The sequence below is a fragment of the Xyrauchen texanus genome, chromosome 13 (assembly GCF_025860055.1).
Source record: "Xyrauchen texanus isolate HMW12.3.18 chromosome 13, RBS_HiC_50CHRs, whole genome shotgun sequence".
Taxonomy (NCBI): Eukaryota; Metazoa; Chordata; class Actinopteri; order Cypriniformes; family Catostomidae; genus Xyrauchen; species Xyrauchen texanus.
This window is the reverse complement of record NC_068288.1, coordinates 38,340,850-38,362,941: the sequence shown is the minus strand read 5'-3', so window position 1 is coordinate 38,362,941 and position 22,092 is coordinate 38,340,850. Positions and strand designations below refer to the sequence as shown.

Sequence of the window (22,092 nt, the reverse complement as noted above, 5' to 3'; positions counted from 1 at the left end):
TTTTATTTCCTGACTTCTGTCGCTGCGTGCTGTTTGATTGACAGGCGCTAATGTCAAATACACTTGACAAGGAAATGAGAAAACCACTCACTACTTTTGGCCGAATAACTTGAGTAGCTTTAAAAGTATTAATGTAATAGAATAAAACAGTAACATTTTTAATAATAATAATTTTGGAAAATATTGTTTGTTTTTTAATAATACTGACTCCCTGATGTAGAGAGTGTGTTAATTGGTATAATATATTACCAGGAAAGTAGAGATGATACATTTATTTATAATTATGATTAGCCTTTATAAAGATCAACATTTGTAGAGCAATACTTCATCAGAATATTCCACTAGTAACAAACTTTGTGCATCATGCATTAGAATTTCTTGGTTTAAAAGATACAAGAACTAAATCAATGTGGAACATTGTATCTCAAAAGGAGGACAATGTATAACATTGTATCTCAAAAGGAGGACAATGTATAACATTGTATCTCAAAAGGAGGACAATGTGGCCCCCCATGTGCTACTTAAAGAAACAGTTCACTAAAAAATGAAAATTCTCTCATTATTTTCTCACACTCATGACATCCCAGATGTCTATGAACATGATGTCTCATTTGTGTTCTCTTTCTTCAGAACACAAATGAAGATTTTCAGAATAATTTTTCATCTCTGTAGGTCTATACAATGCAAGTGAATGGATGCCAACATTTTGACACTCCAAAAAGTACATAAAGGCAGCATAAATGTAGCCTAATCCATGTGACTCCAGTGGTTAAATCCATGTCTTCAGAAGTCATATGATCAATATTTAAGTCTATTTTTGCTAGAAATATTTAGATGGCGATATGCATGAAGAATGTGAATCACCAAAAACAAAAGAAGAAAGTGAAAGTTAAAGTGGAGTTTGAGCAGGGAGGAGAATTTCAAACACTTGCATTGTATGGACCAAAAGAGCTGAAATATTCTTCTAAAAATCTAATTTTTGTTCTCCTGATGAAAGAAAGTCATACAAATCCGGGATGGCATAAGGGTGACTTAATAATGAGAGAATTTAAATGTTTGTGTGAATTATTCCTTTAAAGCCTGATGTGGCCCCTGTACCAAACAACTGCTCTACCACATCTATTGTGCCAAGTGAACCTGCATTTGTAGTTTTTTTTTTTTTTTGCATTCCTTGCATTGTTTTGAAAATGTTTTATGTGCAACAATAACTCTCTCAGTCAGCATTAAGGGGAATTTAGACCCTGTACATTATGATATTGATTTTTTTTAAATCAGATTCATGTAGTGTTTACAGTATAATAGATAAGTGATGTATTTTAAAAGTTTTCAGTCACAAACACCTATAAAATACCTATATTTTTTTTCTTTCTGGCAAACAGCCATGAATGGGAATGTAAATTAGGGTATGTCAAGTCAAGTCAAGTGGTTTTTATTGTCGTTTCAACCATATACAGTTAGTACAGTACACAGCAAAACGAGACAACGTTCCTCCAGGACCATGGTGCTACATAAAAACAACAAAGGACCAACATAGGACCACATGAGACTACACAATGAAATAAAATACCTATATAAACTACCTATATGTACCTATATAAAGTGGACGTGCAAACATGTGCAAAATGTACAGGACAGTACAACAAATTACTGACAATGAACAGGACAATAGACAGTGCAGCGCCGACCAGTACTCAGTAGTGCAAAAAGATGACAGTTTCTAAAAATGTAAACATAACATACTATGAGATAGTGTTCTATGCACATAGCAGTTATTGAGGTAGCAGACAGTTATAAAGTGACAGTAATTAAAGTGCAACTCAGGACACGTGTGTGTCAAACCAGTCTCTGAGTATTGAGAAGTCTGATGGCTTGGGGAAGAAGCTGTTACACAGTCTGGCCGTGAGGGCCCGAATGCTTCGGTACCTCTTGCCAGACGGGAGGAGGGTAAAGAGTTTGTGTGAGGGGTGTGTGGGGTCGTCCACAATGCTGGTTGCTTTATGGATACAGTGTTTTTTGTAAATGTCTTTGATGGAGGGAAGAGAGACCCCAATGATCTTCTCAGCTGTCCTCACTATCCTCTGCAGGGCTTTGCGGTCCGAAACGGTGCAAGTCCCAAACCAGGCAGTGATGCAGCTGCTCAGGATGCTCTCAATAGTCCCTCTATAGAATGTAGTGAGGATGGGGGTTGGGAGATGTGCTTTCCTCAGCCTTCGAAGAAAGTAGAGACGCTGCTGGGCTTTCTTGGTGATAGAGCTGGTGTTGAGGGACCAGGTGAGGTTCTCCGCCAGGTGAACACCAAGGAATTTGGTGCTCTTGACGATCTCCACAGAGGAGCCGTCGATGTTCAGCGGAGTGTGTTCACCTTGTGCTCTCCTAAAGTCAACAACCATCTCTTTTGTTTTGTCAACATTCAGGGACAGGTTGTTGGATCTACACCAGTTCGTCAGCTGCTGCACCTCCTCTCTGTATGCTGACTCGTTGTTCTTGCTGATGAGACCCACCACGGTCGTGTCATCGGCGAACTTGATGATGTGATTCGAGCTGTGCATTGCTGCACAGTCGTGAGTCAGCAGAGTGAACAGCAGTGGACTGAGCACACAGCCCTGGGGGGCCCCAGTGCTCAGTGTGGTGGTGGTGGAGATGCTGTTCCCGATCCGGACTGACTGAGGTCTCCCAGTCAGGAAGTCCAGGATCCAGTTGCAGAGGGAGGTGTCCAGGCCCAGCAGGTTCAGCTTTCCAATCAGGTGCTGGGGAATGATTGTGTTGAATGCTGAGCTGAAATCTATGAACAGCATTCGAACGTATGAGTCCTTATTGTCTAGGTGGGTGAGGGCCAGATGGAGGGTTGTGGTGATGGCATCGTCCGTTGAACGGTTTGAACGATACGCAAACTGCAGTGGGTCTAGTGAAACGTATCGACGAGGATGGGACACTCATGTGTGCTACATTTCTAAATTGCCGCATAGAGATTTTATTATAAAGGGGCATAGCTTTCGCAACTCGGTACTCAATACTCACTACTCATGAGTACTTTTAAATGAGCTACTCTTTTACTCTTACTTGAGTAGATATTAGGACAGGTACATTTACTCTACTACAAGAAGTAACAGTACTTTTACTTGAGTATTATTTTTCAGTACGATTTCCACCCCTGCATGAACGTACCATGATACATGGCCGAAACAACATGACAGTAACAATATGTGCAGTGCATGTAATCCTCACTTCCCTGGCCTCAAGAGGTGCACTAGCGACTGACGCTAGAGGCCATGGCCTTTAGCCTCCTCATTAGTACACCCACCACCCATGCACTGGTTCGAATCCCACTCGGAGCGGGTTGAGCAGGACCGCTTACAGTGGTGCCGTGACCCGGATGGGAGTGAGGTTTGGGGGGTGAGTGTAACGGAAGCCAGCTGGTATGAGATGGCTGTATACAATACAAATATAAAAATAAATGGTAGTGCCATTATAAATTATCAAAAAAACAAACAAACAAACAAAAACAACAACAATAAAACATAGCAAAAACAAAGTAATACCATGATACATGGACAAAAAACACAGTGCCATGATAAATGACCAAAAAACCATGCAAGTATCATGATGCATGGCCTATAAACATGGTAGTGGCATGATAAAAAAAAAAAATATAAAAAAAACATGGCAGATACATAGCCAAAAAAACTAATAAATCAAATAAATGGTATTGCCATGATAAACTATCAAAAAACAATGGTAGTAGCATGATGCATAGTAAAAAAAAAACTTTTGGTACATGGCCAAAAAACAAACTATTACCATGATACAAAGGACAAAAATAATATACTAGTACCATCATACATGGCCAAAAAAAACCATACTAGTACCATGGTACATTTTTGTAAGTAAACACATAAACACAAATCATATGGAAAACCGTAAATTATATTTTGGACGTGCAGACGGCAGGATGTTTTCCTGACACCTTTCAAGCATCAGACACCACATTCCTGCTAATCTCTGCTGCAGCATGGTCTGAGCCAATAGCTGTCACCCCTGCCTCTTCAGCAAGAGAGGGATACCATCTCCCTGGAAATCATTTTGCCAGGTAATGATATCATGGTGGTTTTGTTTGAAGTATCGGTCTGCCTCTGACCATGTGGTAATGTGGCGAGGTAACGGTGAGACAACCATAAAATAGCATTCATTAGTCTGAAACCATAGCGTGGGATTTAAAGACGGGGGATAGATAATTTTTTCACGCTTGCGCACATGTGCTTTTTCAGTCCGGTGGGAGAGCTTAATGAGTAAATGAAAATGTACCTGTAATCAAGCGCTCACTCCAATACCTGCTGTGCAAACAACAATTTGCAATGGAGAGACCAAAAACAAAGGGCTGTGTTCCAAAACATAGTGAGATGCCTTGATATATTCTGCCTATGAATATAATATATTGGGGTCAAGACAGGACATGATGTTATGCTATGAGGCTTCTGTTCTGAATAAATTTATTCACACACACACACACACACACACACACACACACACACACACACACACACACACACACACACACACACACACACACACACACACACGTTGGTCTACCTATCATTATGAGGACTTTCCATAGACATAATGACTTTTATACTGTATAAACTATAGATTCTATCCTCTAAACCTAACACAACCCCTAAACCTAACCCTCACAGAAAACCTTCTGCATTTTTACATTTTCAATAAAACATTGTTTAGTATGATTTTTAAGCGATTTGAATTATGGGGACACTAGAAATGTCCTCATAAATCACATTTATAGCATAATACCCTTGTAATTACTAATTTGTAACTTACAAAATTGTCCTCGTAAATCACACACACACACACACACACACACACACACACACACACACACACACACACACACACACACACACACACACACACACACACACACACACATTATATGTAAAATGTAAATGTATATATATGTATATATAGACATTCAAAGAGGTACTATAATACTATCTACTACACTTTCCGGCAACACTTTTTGTATTCCTAGTAATGAGCTAAGAGTTCAATATGTGACCAAAATGTGATGGTCATTTTCAGGGAGATTCTGTAACTGGGATCTTATGACAAGTTTTTAAATGTAAATTTTTAAATCTGCAGTAATATATCAGTGCGCTTTGTCCTGCATCTTGCATGTCGTGAGCAGTATTTACGCATTTATCTCACGCAGATATCATAGCTATTTCGGGCTGATTAACTGTATAAATCAATGTAAACATCCAAGTTAGGTGTAAATGCCTTTTGTTCTGCCGTTCACAGACAGCAGTTCTGCGCGTGCACAGCGATGTGCACGTGAGAGATATGCGGGCACAAGGTCGATCATACGGCGAAGAGAGTGTTCCGTGACCGGTGTAGGTGCCTTAGCATGATCATGCATTATGTATAATGTCCCTGTGGGACATTTTCCCATTTTCACCATAATATTTACTAGAAATGTTTCCAAATCTCTCTTCTTATTGACAAATTCATCCACATCTAACAAGAGGCCTTAAAGGCATAGTTCACCCAAAAACTACAATTCTCTCATCATTTATTTACCCTCATGCCAGATGTGTATGACTTCTTTTTTCATCTGTTGAACTCAAATGAAGATTTTTAGAAGAATATTTTAGCTCTTTTGGTCCATATAATGCAAGTGAATGGGTGCCAACATTTTTAAATTCAAACTCACTTAAGTAGGCATAAAAGTAATCCATTAGACTCCAGTGGTTAAATCAATATATTCAGAAGTGATGTAATAGGGGTGGATTTGGAGTGTAACGGTTCACGGTAAAAAAACAAACTGTATGGTTCGCCACCCACGGTTCGGGAAGCATTGGCACCACGGTCGGTTCACTTCAAGTTTAAGAACGCATCTGGAGCACAAGTTTTGGTAGAGAAATCAAAGCGTCAAACAGACGTTGCTCAATGTGAGTGCCGTATACTGGTAATATGTCAAATATGTGCGTGAAGGTTTATTTAAAATACACACGCAAGTTCTTCCTGTTTCCTCGCACAGTTTTGATACAACGAACCATGGTTTTATAACAGTAATACTGTAGTTTCTATATAGTAACCATGATTTTACTATACAAACATAACATGACAGTAACCATGTTAATTTTGTGGCTACTAAGACTTTTAATACAAATGCCATGGTTAAACTATGGTTACAAAAAGATTGTTATTTAAGGGCAAACCTGTTAAGGTTTTTACCAAATAGATTATTCTTTGGATTTGGCAGTCATTTTTTTTTCTGAGTAAAGTAAAAACCGAACCATACCAAATACAAACAAATATGGTTGATACAAACCGTACCTAAGAAATTTGAACCATTACACCCCTAGTGTAGATGAGAAACAGATCACTTTCACATTCTTCTTTTGTTTTTGGTGATTCACATTCTTCATGCATATGCCCCCTGCTGGGCTGGGGGAAGAACTTCTAGCAAAAAATTACTTCCTAAATATTTATCTGTTTCTAATCCACACCTATCATATCACTTCTGAAGACATGGATTTGAAGTCTGCATGTAATCTAAATGGACCCTATTTACATTGTTAGCACACATTACTAGTCTTGTGGTGAACAATTCATCAGTGCAAATTAATCCACAGAAAACAATTGCTTGTTTTTGTAATCTTCAATCAAAATCTGAAAATTAGCTTCGCCTATGGAATGACAGTCCTTCTCTGATGCTGTCATATTGATGGCTTGGGCAGATCATCCTTTAACCACTCCCATCCAACCGCTAGCCTGCGATGAACTTTGACAGCGAGTAAAAAAAGATGCATAACACACAGAGATGGCGAGGAGTTGCGTTTTAGGTTGTGGCTCTCCCAAAATGATTTTCCCAATCCCCCAAATACCCTGGCTTGATGTTTTGCATGTCGAAGAAGGAGGGATATCAGACAGGTTGCAGTTGTGTTCAAAGCATTTCACCCATGAATGCTTCAAAAATTGGACAGAACACGAAATGGGGTGTGTGAAATATCTGTCCTTAACAGATACGTCTTTCCCGTCAATGTACACTGTTGGTACCTCACAAAGTTTACCGGTAAGTGAAACTAGCTAGCAAGCTCGTCAGAAACGGTTTTCGACGCTAGCAGTGTTATCTCCCAGCTTTATATTTCTATATAGTTTTGGGCTACTGTTCTAAGCAATGCACCATATTTAAAACCTTGCTAAAGCGCTGTAATTAAACACTGGTTAATTTAATAAAAATTACCGCAAATAACAATTTGTTTAGAAGAATTAGCATAACCACTGGGATACATCCATATGCTCTCGAGGGTGACCTTGCTCCTGAGCCTCCACATCCAGGTCACCGTTAGTACACTCAGCAGGTAATGGCTCAAACATATAAGGCCTGATTCCCGCGATAAAATTATCCTCTGTGTGCTCCTGCTCCTCATCCTCCTCCACCTGCTGCAAACAAACTTTCGAAAGCGATTGCTAGTGGTGTGTCAGACAGCAAATAGTCCTCCACAAACGATTGTAAACTTGTGTTCAGATCTGACTCCATTTTTGTATGGAATGCTTACTTTTCTAGATCCATTCAAGTTCCACTGGATAAAATCAAGCCTCGCCCACTATTTCATTTCATTAAATATTCCATTTCACTCGAAAATACGTCATCATACTGAAGGAATGGCATGAGGGTGAGTAAATGATGAGAGGATTTTCATTTTTGGTTGAACTATCCCTTTAAAGCTCAGCCATCATTTAATATTCTATCATCAATTCCCTACCCTCATGTTGTCCTAAACGCGTATGACCCTTTGTATTCTGTGGAACACAAAATATGTAGACAAAATGCTAGGGACTGACAGTCTCGGTCACCATTCACTTTCAAAATATATATATATATATATATATATATATATAAAAAACACATTCACTGAAAGTAAATGGTGACCAAGGCTAACATTCTGTCTAAAATCTCCTTATTGTGTTGCATGAAAGAAAGAAAGTCATATGGGTTTGGAACAACATGATGGTGAATGATGACAGAATTTCCATTAATAATAATAGAAATAATAACCATTCTGTACACTTGTTAAATGTGTATTATGTAATGGAATGTATAGAGTTAATGTCCATTATGTCATTTTTGAAAGTTATGAATTACTCTTTCAATTGCATACTTTCTTTCTTTATTTCTTGACTAATTATTTTTTTTAAAGTAATTGTACTTTTACTTGAGTACAGTTTTTGGCTACTCTACCCACCTCTGATGGTGACTTCAAATAAAAGCCCATAATTCTTATCACCAAACAGCATGAGTAATATTAAACAGAACTGGAAACACAACTGGAAACTTTATAAATTACCAGCAACAAATATTTATGCTCCACATTAAATGCAATCCTGCCTTAGGTCTTAGAATGCCATTTAAGGAGCTGTTCAGACCAAACAGGTTCTTGCATAAAAGAAAAGACACAGCAAGATGTGCATTGTTTTTGTTGTGATTAACATATTTAATTGATTAATACAGTAAACAAAAAAAAAAATCAAAACATATATACATATAATCAATATTTAACCCCCACTATTACCCCTCCCCCTCCCAATCCCCAACCCCGCCCCATAACAAACAATCATGTGGTCACACATGAGTATATATAAAAAAAATTAAAAATCAAAAAAATAATATATATATATTATCCACTTTCTCCCCGAGAGCCCTCAATTTTTTTTAGTTGCCCCATTTCCCAACAAATCAAAGTTCCACAGCCTTCTAAATGACACTTACTCGAAAGCTGCCAACCTCCCCATCTCTGTGCACCACTCCTGAAATGGGGGCACTCCAGCTGACCTCTATCCCATTAAAATAATTTGTCTGGCGATCATTACACTGGTGAGAACCCAATTTACTTAGTTTATTCCCCACATTGATGATTGCCCCATTGCCCAAAACACAGAGTCTGGGGCTAAATTAAATCTGAATCTTCAACCAAAATTCTTGGATCTTAACACACCACCAAAAAACATGGGTTGTGTCTCCATCTTCTGATTGGCATCGCCAGCAGGTGGGTGTGTCTTTAAGACCAAGCCTACACAATCTAGAGGGGATCCAATAGAATTGATGTAAAATCTTGAATTGCATAAGGTGCACCCTTGCATCTCTAGATACAGACTTGATATTTTTTATAATCCTAGCCTATACTCCTTCCTCCAATACCAAGTTTAAATCTTTCTATTTAACTTGATAGAAGTTAAAGCTCTGTCCCCCAGACACTGAATTAGCAGGGAGTAATACACTGATGCCTCATGACCTTTTCCAAAAGCAGTAATCACCATTCCCAGAGTATCTGCCGCTTTAGGGTAGTGTATGCTACTCCCAATTATAGTTCAGAGCAGGTGGCGCAGTTGTAAATACCTAAAAAACGGAGATCTGGGAATCCCAAAATGTTGAACAACATTTTCAAAAGATCTCAACACTCCAGTCTCATATAGGTCACTGAGTGTATTAACCTCCCTCATGATCCACTCTGACCAGCAGAAAGGGGACTTGTTAAGACATCATTTTGGGTTCAGCCATATGCTCGAGGCAACCTCTAAAATAAATGTCAGAATTTAACACTATGGACACTTTTGTCCATACCTTGTGCAAATGCAAGATAACGTGGTGTGACTTAACTTCTCTGGTTAGTTTGATAGAAATGCTTTGCAATGGCAAAATAGTGGCAAGATCTTCTTGATCAATACAAAACCAGAGAGGGGCTCTCTCAGGTGGAAGCAACCAATGAGTCAAATATCTGAGACCGAAAGCATAATAATACAAGTAAATTTTGGATAGGGCAAGATGTGCTTTTAAAAGTTTGTTTTTAAACATGACAAGCCATCTTTAAAACGCATAAAAACAGAGAAATGCAGGGCAGCATATATGTTTAAAACTACTGAAAAGCAGAGAGAAAGACGCAAAAATGCGTTCAAACTGAATGACCCCTAAGTATACTGCCCACCTTTTGGAACAGCCTTCGACTCAGAAGCGTGCCAATGATGTCCAAAAATGTTGCTTACCTAGCTCTTTATGCTTTTGCAAAAGAAACAAGATGATCAAATACACTCATATAGACAAGCATATGCACTTTTCTGCATTTGTGGAATGTATCAGTGCTCTTAGGGTAAAAAATATGTTCGTTGGTATTTGTCTTTTTCATTTAAAAGACAACACACTTAAAAGAACTCTCGAAGTTTCAAGCTGCTTCTGACAAACTTCCACCTCTACAGATAATACACCATCTCTCAGCAATCGATTCTCAAACCTGAGCAATAGAACATGCCTTGTGAAAAGAGTTACAGAGACAGAGAGAAACAATCTTCGAAAAGATCCTCGCAAATTGGAAGAAAACTCCATTTAATTATCTTTGAACTCTCTTTGCTGCTTTTTCTGCATGACAGTGGCAGTTATTGCTGCTCAGCTCTTAAAAAAATTAAATGTCATCTGTTATGTGTATCTGTTTTCCTATGATTAATGAATGCTTCACGTATAGGGAACAATGGTGTCTAGCCAGCTTGAAAATGTAGACGGTATACAAAGGATTCAAGGACAGAAAGAGCAACACACACGCGTGCGTACGTTGGTGCGGCTATCCTTATGACGACACTCCATAGACATAATTGTTTTTATACTGTACAAACTATAGATTCGATTCCCTAACCCTACCCCTAAACCTAAACCTCAACCTCAAAAAACAATTATTTTCTGTATTTTCAAAAAACAAAGTTTAATATGCTTTTTAAGCTATTTTAAGAGACACTAAAAATGTACTCTTAAACCAAATTTATAGCAAAATACCTGTGTAATTACCGGTTTGAAACCTAAAAAAACATCCTCGTACACCACCAATCCCCCCAACCCCCCAAACACACACACTGGCAGGCAAGTGAAGTGCACTGGTCATCTTACCTCCCAAGTGATGACTAACTCTGATCGACTGCCACCTCCTCCACTCACGTTTGCCGGGGTGACCTTGGGAACTGGAGGAAGGGAAAGATTTACTCAGTTCTGATCAGGTCAAGACATATTTGAATGATTTAAATGATTTTACTTTAAAATGTATTTTAATGTATAATGTGTTTTAATTTTATGTTAAAATGAAACATTTTTAGTCAGCCTTTTTACTTTTATGGTTCACTTAAATGGTTCTGCAATTTGACAAATACATTTTTAAAAGTACAAATAATCATTGTAGACATTTAGTAGTTAACATGAGGTTATAAAACCACACGCATAGCTTGATTTGTAAATGTTCTGAAGAAAATGTAAGTGGTGCTTGCCAGTTTTGCTACCACAATGCTAAGGAATTGCATTACAAGGGCATTGCTATGCTGTTGCTAAGATGTTCGTAGTGGATTTTTACACATTGCTATATGGTTGCTAGGGTGTTCTGGCTGGTTGCTAGGGCATTGTTAGGTGTTCAATATGTTCTGGGTTGAATACAAGTTATAAAAGATCAATTAACAGGTTTTGTGGCATCGTGCTGATTTCCACAAAAAAAACATTTTTGACTCATTGCAGGTTTATTTAAAAAAAGAAGCAAAAATCTCAGTTACAGACACTTATGACGGAAGTGAATGGGGCCAGTCCATTAATGTTAAAATAGAATGTTAACATTGAATGTTTTTCGGTATAATAAAATTGCTTACACCAATCTGATATAACTACTGTAAGTTGCCATGACAATGCATTACAGCTTAATCCTTAAGGTTAGGAGTTTCTAACAAAATAAAAACTAAAATAAACAGATAATGCACATCAAATTTACAAAAACAAGCCAGTTTTGTGATGGAACAAATTTAAAGAGCCATATGCCGACATCGAGGGTTAACTAGCGTGTTTCAAGCACTCACGTGTTTCTTTGGTCCTTGCTTTCTTTGAGGGTTTGCTGGGCTCTCCTGTGCCCACTGCATTGCTTGCCAACACTCTGAACTCATATTCCACCCAGGGGTTAAGCTCGATTACTGTAGCTGTCAGATGCGTGCCCCTCACCACCTCTGGTACTGGCACAAAATAAAACACACACACTTACTGTGAGACGGGCCCCCCGTGTGTCTGCACAGGCCCTTCGCACACTCACACAAATACAACATACACAGCGCAGGCCTCTTCGGCTCGGCGAGATAATAAGCTCTGCAGGTTAAGGTACAGGGACTGCAATTATCGATAGGTGACATGAAAGCAGAGATTCATATACAATCAGTATAGAGCATAGGTGTAAATTTAGGTAGGGATGATAGGGACATATCTCAAAATTTGGGCAATTTTACCACTTAGAAAATACTTTGACTTTATATCATGTTTTTTTTTTTTTCATGTTAATGATTATTAAAAATGTTCATCATCATAATTCATGTGTAAATGATTGTCCATCATGTTCTTAAGCGACACATGTTTCCTATCTAAGACTAAGTCAAAAAACATCCTGAGTTTTGTATGTGGCCCAATGGTAGATGATGCATTTATGCGCAGTAAGCACCCTCTTAAGCAAGAAACCTTTGGATTTTAGTGACTGTACCAGGTAAGGGGGTTGAGATTTTAAAATGCTAATATTACTGCACAGACTACTGACTGCCATCACAAAATAAGAATATAGTGGTGGCCAGTGGGGCTGCATGATATATATAAAAACATTTTTTATAAAATTAACTTGCAGTATGATTTTAATGCATTCATCAATAAAACGTAGTATGTGCGTGTTTCTATGACGACATAAACGTGCGTGAAAGAGTCAAGCAAGCAGCTCGTCAAAATGAGTCGGTCTATGTCAGTGCAAGGATGTTCACCTTTTAAACTTTTAAATATTTCATGTTTTCTGCACACAAATTATAGCATACATTTAGCCAACACATGTTTTTATTTTGCATACTGGAGAAGATCAGGGTAGGCAGTAAAAGCTTGTTTTCTCTATGAAATGCAGGAAATGAAATGAGACCTTTGGGATAGAAATAGTGCTAGTAATAAATCAGGCTAATATTTAATGTGGTGGGGCAGAGGAATAGAAAATTAGACTTGTTATATGAGGAAATATTATTCCTATAGACACAACACTTTCTTGCATTCTTAATATCAAGATTTTGAATAAGGTCCTCCTTGTAATATGCCCCTAACAATTTTCAAACCAAACCTATGCCCTTGGTATAGAGGCCAGCACTTCTGATAAGGACAGTCAAGTGATATTTGGGGATTGACATTGCATGGTTTTTATTTGGTATACATTAATGGCTAATTTGATTGTTTATTGCATGTTTTTTCTTGATCATATTATACCACGGCTCATTAGCTTTTCATTTGTGGTTTTTGTCTGCTGAGACAACTATAATCAAATTTAATTACATTTTTAATACGTAATCAGAATGTTGAGGTTAGCAATACATCGTTTGGATCTGAAAACTTTCTATTAATAAACAGTATACTATTCACAAGCAGCAACTTGTGGGATTTTTTAACTATCATTTTTTTCTACACATCTGCTGATAATCTATCAAATGTGCTATGTTTTTTTCCCTTTTTTTTTGGAATGCTTGATCAGAAAACTAGATGAACCTCAACATTAATATAATATAATATAATATAATATAATATGAAATAGTTCTTGTACTTTTATACTTGTAAAATAAAATGTCTAAAGTCTGAACTAATCATATTTAAATGTGCAGTATGTAAGATTCAGAAACCCTTGTTATTACTGACACCTGTGGCTGTTAAGTGAACTGCGGCCAGCTGCCTGTTGCTTGTGATCGCACGCACACACACCATAGGGACACGAGCAGGGCTAGACTGGTAATCTGGCATACCAGTGGCATACCGGTGGGCTGACACACTTTTGGGCCGATCAGGGGCACACTGGCCAACGGGACAACCGAGTGGGCAAGTGGTTCGGCCACGAAACGTGCCGAATTGGCTGCGATAAGCAACAATGAGCCGCTGTGTTATGCAGAACGTGCCACAAAACGGCACCGCGATATGCTGAAAAGAACTGCGAACAACATTTGGCAAGATACAGTTATCTAAATGACACAGATCAATCCTTATGGCACTGTATTTCACATGCTTTGCAGTTATGTCCTCCAGGTCCCTCCAGGAATCAAATGCCCTGCCGATGTTCACTCTAATTTTCGCTCGACCACTTTCCCGCTTAGCCAGACAGGATTCAGTTTTTTAGGTTGCGTTACAAGCCGTTTACACATTAGCAAAAACAAGGACAATATTACATGATAAATGTTACATATTACATCTTTAAACTTTAGATTTTAAATAAACAGTTAAAAGAAGGATTTATTTTTTCTTATGTCCCAGCTAATTAGTTTTATTCATTAGCTTTTCATTTGTGTATTTTGTTTTGTTTGAACTACTTCTCTATTTATCTATTAAATATATAACATTTTATTATATTTTCAATACTAGATATATAATAGAAAACTAGATAAATCACTATATATTTATATAGATTTAGTGATTCATATTTAAACTAAATGGTAAACAAAAAAAAATTGTTTTGTAAATTGTTAAATCTGTTTAGCAGTATGTTGAGCAACACAATGATCATTATCGTGAGCTAAAGCCCAACAGAAAACTGCGACTACAGACAATGCATAAATACAAATGGTCATTGAAACCAGGCACTTCACAGTATCAGTTTGGCATTGAGTAAAAAAGCAAAAAACAAACCGAAACCAAAACCAACAAAAAACTCCAACGTAAAATCTTAGTAGATAACAGTAGAGGACAAAGCAGGGGGTCGAACAATAAAACATGGAACAAATGTTTTGATCTGGAAGGCTGGTTAAAAGCCCCACCTGTGCTAACAGCTTGCCAGCCCAGGGAGAAAGGGGTTCTAGCCTGGATGGTGTATGCAGTAATTGGACTGTGATTATCAGGGCCAGGCCTCCAGGAGAGAGTGGCTGTGGTATCTGTTATTTCTTCCACATGGATGCTGGTAGGAGGGCCGGGGGGACCTGAAACAGAAGCCGTGCACACCAGAAACACACAGGCATGTTGTCACGTTTGTAGCTTGCATATAAACTGCTGCCTAAAGCACAGCAGTACAGATGGTTGAGGCTGCACTACATGTTTTCATTGAGCTAAAACCTCTTATTAGATTATGGATAATTTTTCTGGGTATAATTTTTCCAGTACAAGAAAAAAAAACAGCACAGTTTTGGTTAATATTTACAATGCTCAGTTTTCATTGTAGATCTTTAGGGGTGAATTCATCAGTTGTGCCACTTTATGTGGATTATTTAAGAGCCAAATCTTGCACCTCATTCACTAACCAATGACAATCCAGTTTAAACTTACGCTAAATGAGCTGAAATGTGACATATTTTAATTTAGTGTGATGTGATGCCATGTGAATGTGTATTATAGGTTTCACAGCTTTATTACCTCTGACAATCAGGTCAGTTGCAATAGAGCTGCTGTCCACCTTGGTCTGCACGGCACATGTGTACTTCCCAGCATGCCTCAGCTGAATGTTCCGGATCATGATGTCACCTGCTGAGTGTTGCTAACAGAGAGAAAGAGATTAAAGACATGGTAAGGGGACAGAACAGGAGATGAACACAATTTGGGGGTTTATTTTAATATCTTATGCTTATACTGAAGTTTATTAGGAGGAAATAAGGATTTATATCCCAGAGATTACAATCATAGTTGTTTTTGTTCCAAACTGCATATAAACTGCATATGATATAATCTGTTTTACCATTAGCTGCATATTTTGAGTCAGAAACGAACATCAGACGGTATGCTGAACTCATATCTAATTGCCCAGTCTGTGAATGTTGAAATGGCATGGACAAAATTAATGGGGAATATCTCGAGACTTTTACTTAAATAAAGTTGGCTGTGTAAGTTTAATAACATTATTTACATCCAGGGTCCATTCGCTCAAAAGACTTAACAGCGAGTGCTGCTAATGACATACATCATTAATTTTAAATCACAGTAATCCAGTGAAATAATTTAAGAGTTGCATTTTATTACTCTGAATATAGAGCACTTCAATTTAGAAAGATCTCCATTGCTTGTTTCTTTGGTGAAGGGGCACCTTTAGATGGCATGAATAACTAGAGGATGAGAAAAGCCCCCCTCTTTAAATTTTTTTTTTTTAATAAAATTCGATGAAACACATGTGACTGTCACAAATGCTGTAGTTCATGTCAGTGAGTGGGACGCTTAATTATAGTCTAGATTATTACAGAATGCCATGTCAGTGCCTGCAAATTTAATGAGTAAATCTCAAATCCAAATTTCACAAACTAAAAACTGCGGCATTATATGAAACGTATTAGTGTGATTTCTTTTTAACAATTTAATAGAAAGTACTGGATATGAATATACAGAAGCATAATATGTTAAAGGGACAGTTCACCCAAATATGAAAAATGTAATTTAATCCTCCTCATGTCTTTACCAATCCGTAGGACTTTCTTTATTTTGATTAACACAATAGGAAATGTTAGGCAGAATGTTAGGGACTGATAGCCTCAATAAATAATTAAAAAAATAACTATATTTGTTGCAGTATTGGTTGCACCATCTACACTGTAAAAATGATTACCCAATCATTTGGGGATCCTTAGATGCCACACTGGTGGAACCCCATTGAAAACCTTTAGGACCCTTTGATGGAGTCTTAAAAAAAATTATATTTATATTCTCAAGGCACATTTATGTATATTTCATGTGCCTCAAAACATTATTATAATGGGGTTACTGAAGGTACAGTCTTTAGGTCAGTCTTTAGGACTTCTTGTAGAGACTAAAGCCATCTTTACACTGCAAAGTTGGCACAGAAGCTGCATCTAAAGTGGCATTTAGGTGCATTTACACAGACCGTTTATTGCTGCACAGAGCAGGCATACAGTAAATGAATTTACACAGAAATTATGATATTAAAGTTTTTAATATTAAATTATGAAAACAGAAACATGAAACTATGAAGTTACAGTATATTTTTAAATATGAAATAATGAAGCACATGCTCTATCATAACAACAACAAAGTTTATTTCTGCTCTGATGCAGCATTTCATTTACACAGAATTTATGCAGCATCAAAACTGCCTTTGATACTAGGGGCTGAGCAGCTTCAGAGCAGACTTAACTCTGCTGTGTAAAGACACCTTAAGAGTAAGTTTCTGCAGAGAAATTAAATGGTGTCTAGAGGTTCTCCATAAGGATCTGTCATGTGTGGCATCTCAGGAACACCAAATATTTCCTCGAGTCCTGTATCTTTAAATTTTTTACAGCACACAGCTTCAGAATGCTGTGAAATGTTCTACTTGCAAATTAGAAAATTAATGTGCTCATACTCCGCCAACTTTTTCAAAGTATCCCCCATGACTGCCGAAGTGGATGAGTTGCTCATTGAAGAACCACGTAAACTTGAGTTCCAGCGAAGGGTCGTAGGACACTTGACAGGGAAGAATGATGCTTTCGCCTACAGTCACATCCAGTGTAGACGGAGTGGTTGTAATGATAGTTGGTTCTGGAAAACAGTACATTAATGGGTGATAATTTGAGATTGTGCCAATATCTTGACTGACACGCGACCAAAAACTACCATCAAATCAATTAAACTTTCATTTATTTGCAATTTAGCAGTCACATGACATTTTACCCCTAAAGTGTATAGCCGTTTTGCCAAACATTGTAACATAGCTTGGGTCTTTAGTGACCTGGCACTTATAACCTATTAAAAATGGACATGCACAATATGTGTATGTGTATGTGTAGAAGCATATGGGATACTCATAATTCAACATCATTGCAGAGCAAATCGACATGATATGGTAGTTAATTATATGAATATGGCACTCATTTGTCTTGCAATAAACAAACAAATAGATATTATGTCATAGTACTTTTAAATAGATATGAAATAATCATAAACCATCTGATTTGTAGAAGTGGAAATATACATTTGGATACTATTACATATATCAGGTCACTAAATACCCTATACGCTTAAGGTAATTACACTTAACCAGTTAGAAATTATTTGTTTTATTCGTTATTTTAAAATTTTGCCATTTTTTTAATGTTAGATGATTCAAAAGAAGCATACCTTTAAAAATAAAAAGAGATAAGGAGGTGGAATGAGGTCCAGGGTCACTAAAGACCTGAGGTATGCATTTAAGGGTTAATGTTGACTCTGAGTGTTTTGCATAATAGGGTGTTCAATTATGTTTTTTATTAATTATTTATGTTTAGTCCTGTGGAGAACATATGTAAGGAAAAAAAAAACCCTCAGGGTGATACAAGACCCCTCCGCATCACCCTATCTGAGTTTATTGTGCGATAACAACCGGCTGACTGTACATTATCCTGCTTATTACAAGACTACTTGCCAAATAAACAAATAAATGGACATAAAATATTGATTTAAGGTGAAATGATGTAATTATGTGAAAACAAATAAATTGGTGAACAGCTGAAATCCACCAGGGACATAAACATGGGTGTATTTAAAGAAACACACAATATAATACTGAACATTATTGTAGATCTGTTGTACATCCAGACTTGAACTTTGTCCAGGATTGGACTGGGAAGAAAAACTCGGCCAAGGATTTTACATGGCAACTGGCCTTGTTGAGTGGGGTGGGGAGGGGGATTCTGCATATCTGCGGCTCGTTTTGACTTTACGTGCCCATTGGGAAAGTTCCACGGCCGAAACACCAGCCCGCTCGGTTTTCTGAGCGGGCTGCTGTTTGGCCAGTCCGCCACTGATCGGCCCAAAAGTGCATCAGCCCACCGGGAAAATGCCAGATTACCAGTCCAGCCCTGACTATGTGCAACCGTCATCTGCAAACGACATTTGTACATAGTTCAAGGGAAACTTTGAGGATGGACAGAGAGGTGAATATCCCCTGACCGGTCTCTGAGCTCCACCATGTGTCATTGCCTCATCTCTGCTAAGTCTCTAAAGTCCCATCTGCTCTCCCAGAATGCACTATACTATACTCCAAAAAGAAGATAACACAGCAGCACTGGCAGGTCTAGCACCCATGAGTCTCTATTCACACAGGAGCTGGTGCCATTTCACTGGGGAACATGACAAGCATGCCTGCATCTTCACTTTCAGAGTGCAGCCTAGTGTAGAACAGGTGCATTAGAGAAATGATAAGAGAATCATAGAGTAAAAACACTCTTTGCATCTGTGTATTGTTTTTTGACCACATGAGGGTGCTGTGTGTATTCCGCTGAAATATTCACCAAACAAAACGAAAGGAATAATGCATCCAAAAATGAAACTTTTGTCATCATTCACTCACCCACATGTGTTTCGAAATTAGCATGACTTTCTTTCTGGAACACAAAAGGAGTTATCTAGTAGAATGTATAAACTGCACTATACAATAAAAATTGCTGTCAAGCAAAATATTTAAGCAACCAGGTCTGATAAAATCACATTACTAGACCTACATATTTGCAGAATTAACTTTATGTGGCTCGTTGAACATATCGTGGCACTTTCCTGGTGAAATGAACACATGAGGCCCTCCAACAACAATTTGACTTTTATTGCCTTTCACACAAATATTAAGAAAACTGCAGATTGTCAGTTCATAAACACTTACTTTTCACCCTGTTCCTCCCACAATGCTTTCTTATGAGAACTAAACACTTGAACTATAGTGTATGACTATAGGTGATGCATTCTTTTTTGTCCTTTTTTACTATATGTTTTCACCTTTTACCAGCCCGACCAGTAGGTGGCAATACGCACGAAGAATGCAAATCCCCCAAAAAACTAAAGAAGAACAATGTGGAAGTGAAAGTGGAGATTTATGGTAAAAAAGACTTAAATACTGATTTGTTTCTCACCAACACATGCCATATTGCTTCAGAAGATATGGATTTATCCACTGGAGTCATATGGATTACCTTAATGCTCACTTTATTTGATTTTCAGAGATTTAAAGTTCTGGCCACCAATGACTTGCATGCTATGGTCCTACAGAGCAGAGATATTCTTCTAAAAATCTTAATTTGTGTTCAGCAGAAGAAAGAAGGTCATACACATCTGGGATGGCATGAGGGTGAGTAAACGATGAAATAATTTTTATTTTTAATCTCATCTGTTTGGGAGAATATATAACTTGCTTTAAGTACCACAGTGGAAATTTCACCTCGGAACTGCTGCAATTTGTGTAAGGAACCATGTAATATAATTCTGCTAAATTTTTGCCACAGTCACATAAGATTTGTCTTAACTTCAAATTTTTTGTTCCACAGAAGAAAGAAAGTCATTCAGGTTTGAATTGGAACAATATGAGGGTGAGAAAATGATGACCGACTTTTCATTTAAGGGTGAACTAAACATGGCAAATGATGCCCCAGACAAGCGCAAATTTATGCAAGAAGCAAGCGCAGGTTCTAATCTGAGGATTCAATTCTGAAATTATATGTCTCTGACACATGAAACAACCTTTCAAATCTCAACTGATATCAAACTGGAAAGGCAAAGCTAACAGGTGCATAGCTATGGGGTTTTGTGCAAAACACAATGAGGGGGCCGTCGGATGAGGCTCGGTTCTTTTATTGTTTGAATAAGATCCCTCTCCGTCTGTCTGTCATATTCACACAATGGGATAACAATACGCCACTACCTGGTATTCTACTGTCAGCTCTTACCCTGGATGTTAGAGGCAATTTTATTTGATATTCAACAGCAGTGCCTGGAAGCACCGAGGGGCGAATGTAACTTGTTTTTCTCCTGTAGGAACAGCACTTTTTGGAGGCTAGGTAGAATGATTTACCTTTCTTTTCTGAGTCTGAGCATCCCCAACCCCTAGATTTTCCCTCTGACACTTTCATCCCGTTCTCTGTGCAACTTTATAATGTTGTTTGCCGTCTCTTTATCCAAGCCAGCCTCTACTGTCTATATTCAAATATGCATCAGACGTATGGGAATTTCGTAAGTCTGAATCTCTTAGCAGACTATGCTGAAAAGGTGAAAAATTACCATTGTAAGCAAATGAGAAGCTATTAATATCTTCTATTGTAGTTGTAATGGATGAAACGGCCAAGGTGTCTCATTGTGAGAGTAGAGGGAAAAATGGCTGTGTTGATCTATAGGGCTGGGTGGTATGACGCATATACCATGTGGGGGATTTAGCTGTATTGTTTCTACTGTTGTAATTATATTGGGAACCAGGGCTAGTTGTTACACTTTTTACTCCAGGGAATATTTCTCAGGGTATGTTTATTTTTCATAGTACACTTCTGCATAGCCACACACTGTACCTTAAAATTTCATTGACAAATAATCTACCATTATTGCCCATGAAAAAAGATTTTTAGTTTAAAGTTTTAAAGTTTATTTAACACACAGTGACCTTTTGTGACAACATTCCCCAATAGTTATCATTTGCTAAATTGTTGTTGCTGATTGACATAGTTACCATTAATGAAATAATATATATATATTTTTTTATATTTCAAACAAAAATAAACAATATTTGTTGCCAAGTATTATAATGAATAAATTAAACCATTTATATATTTAAAATGCCTGCCATTAAATTGCCTCATTAATTAATGAAAAGAACACCCCCCCACCACCACATAAAAAAAAAATTATTATATATATGGTTTTGGCTAACAAAGCACATGGCAACTTGTCGATCTGACATTTTTGAAAAATACTAAGGATATTTCCACCGTTATTGCTCAGAAAACAAATCTGATTATTTAACATATATTAACCTCTTCTGATAACATACCCATATATATATATATAATGGTGTTGGTATATATAACAACATATATATAACACCAAACTATAAAGTGACAAAAAAAATGACAAAAAAATAATTATTTGAATAACTAAAATAATAATAATAATAATAATAATAAAAGAGGATATTTGTAATTTCACCTCTACATCCCCAAACAGGAACGTCAGGAAAATCTCTGAACTGCAAACTGAGAATTCATTCAAGGCAAAGCTGACATTGCTGACTTGCTAGGGAGGTTGTTGAACTGTAGAAAATGCCTCTTATTACCCTACTCCATCATCATTTATGACAGATTGCATAG

At 37.5% G+C, this 22,092-nt stretch overlaps 1 protein-coding gene across 1 annotated transcript in view; it reads right to left on the bottom strand.

Moving 5' to 3' along the window:
* LOC127654362 (contactin-4-like) overlaps positions 1-22,092 on the bottom strand; it is a 156,798-nt gene that overhangs the window by 8,602 nt on the left and 126,104 nt on the right. The window contains exons 11-15 of the mRNA XM_052141500.1: positions 17,358-17,533; positions 15,428-15,548; positions 14,839-14,997; positions 11,893-12,042; positions 10,949-11,019 (exon numbers count right to left, since the gene is read on the bottom strand). Coding sequence (XP_051997460.1) covers positions 10,949-11,019; positions 11,893-12,042; positions 14,839-14,997; positions 15,428-15,548; positions 17,358-17,533 — 677 coding nt within the window. The remainder of the gene's footprint in view (positions 1-10,948; positions 11,020-11,892; positions 12,043-14,838; positions 14,998-15,427; positions 15,549-17,357; positions 17,534-22,092) is intronic.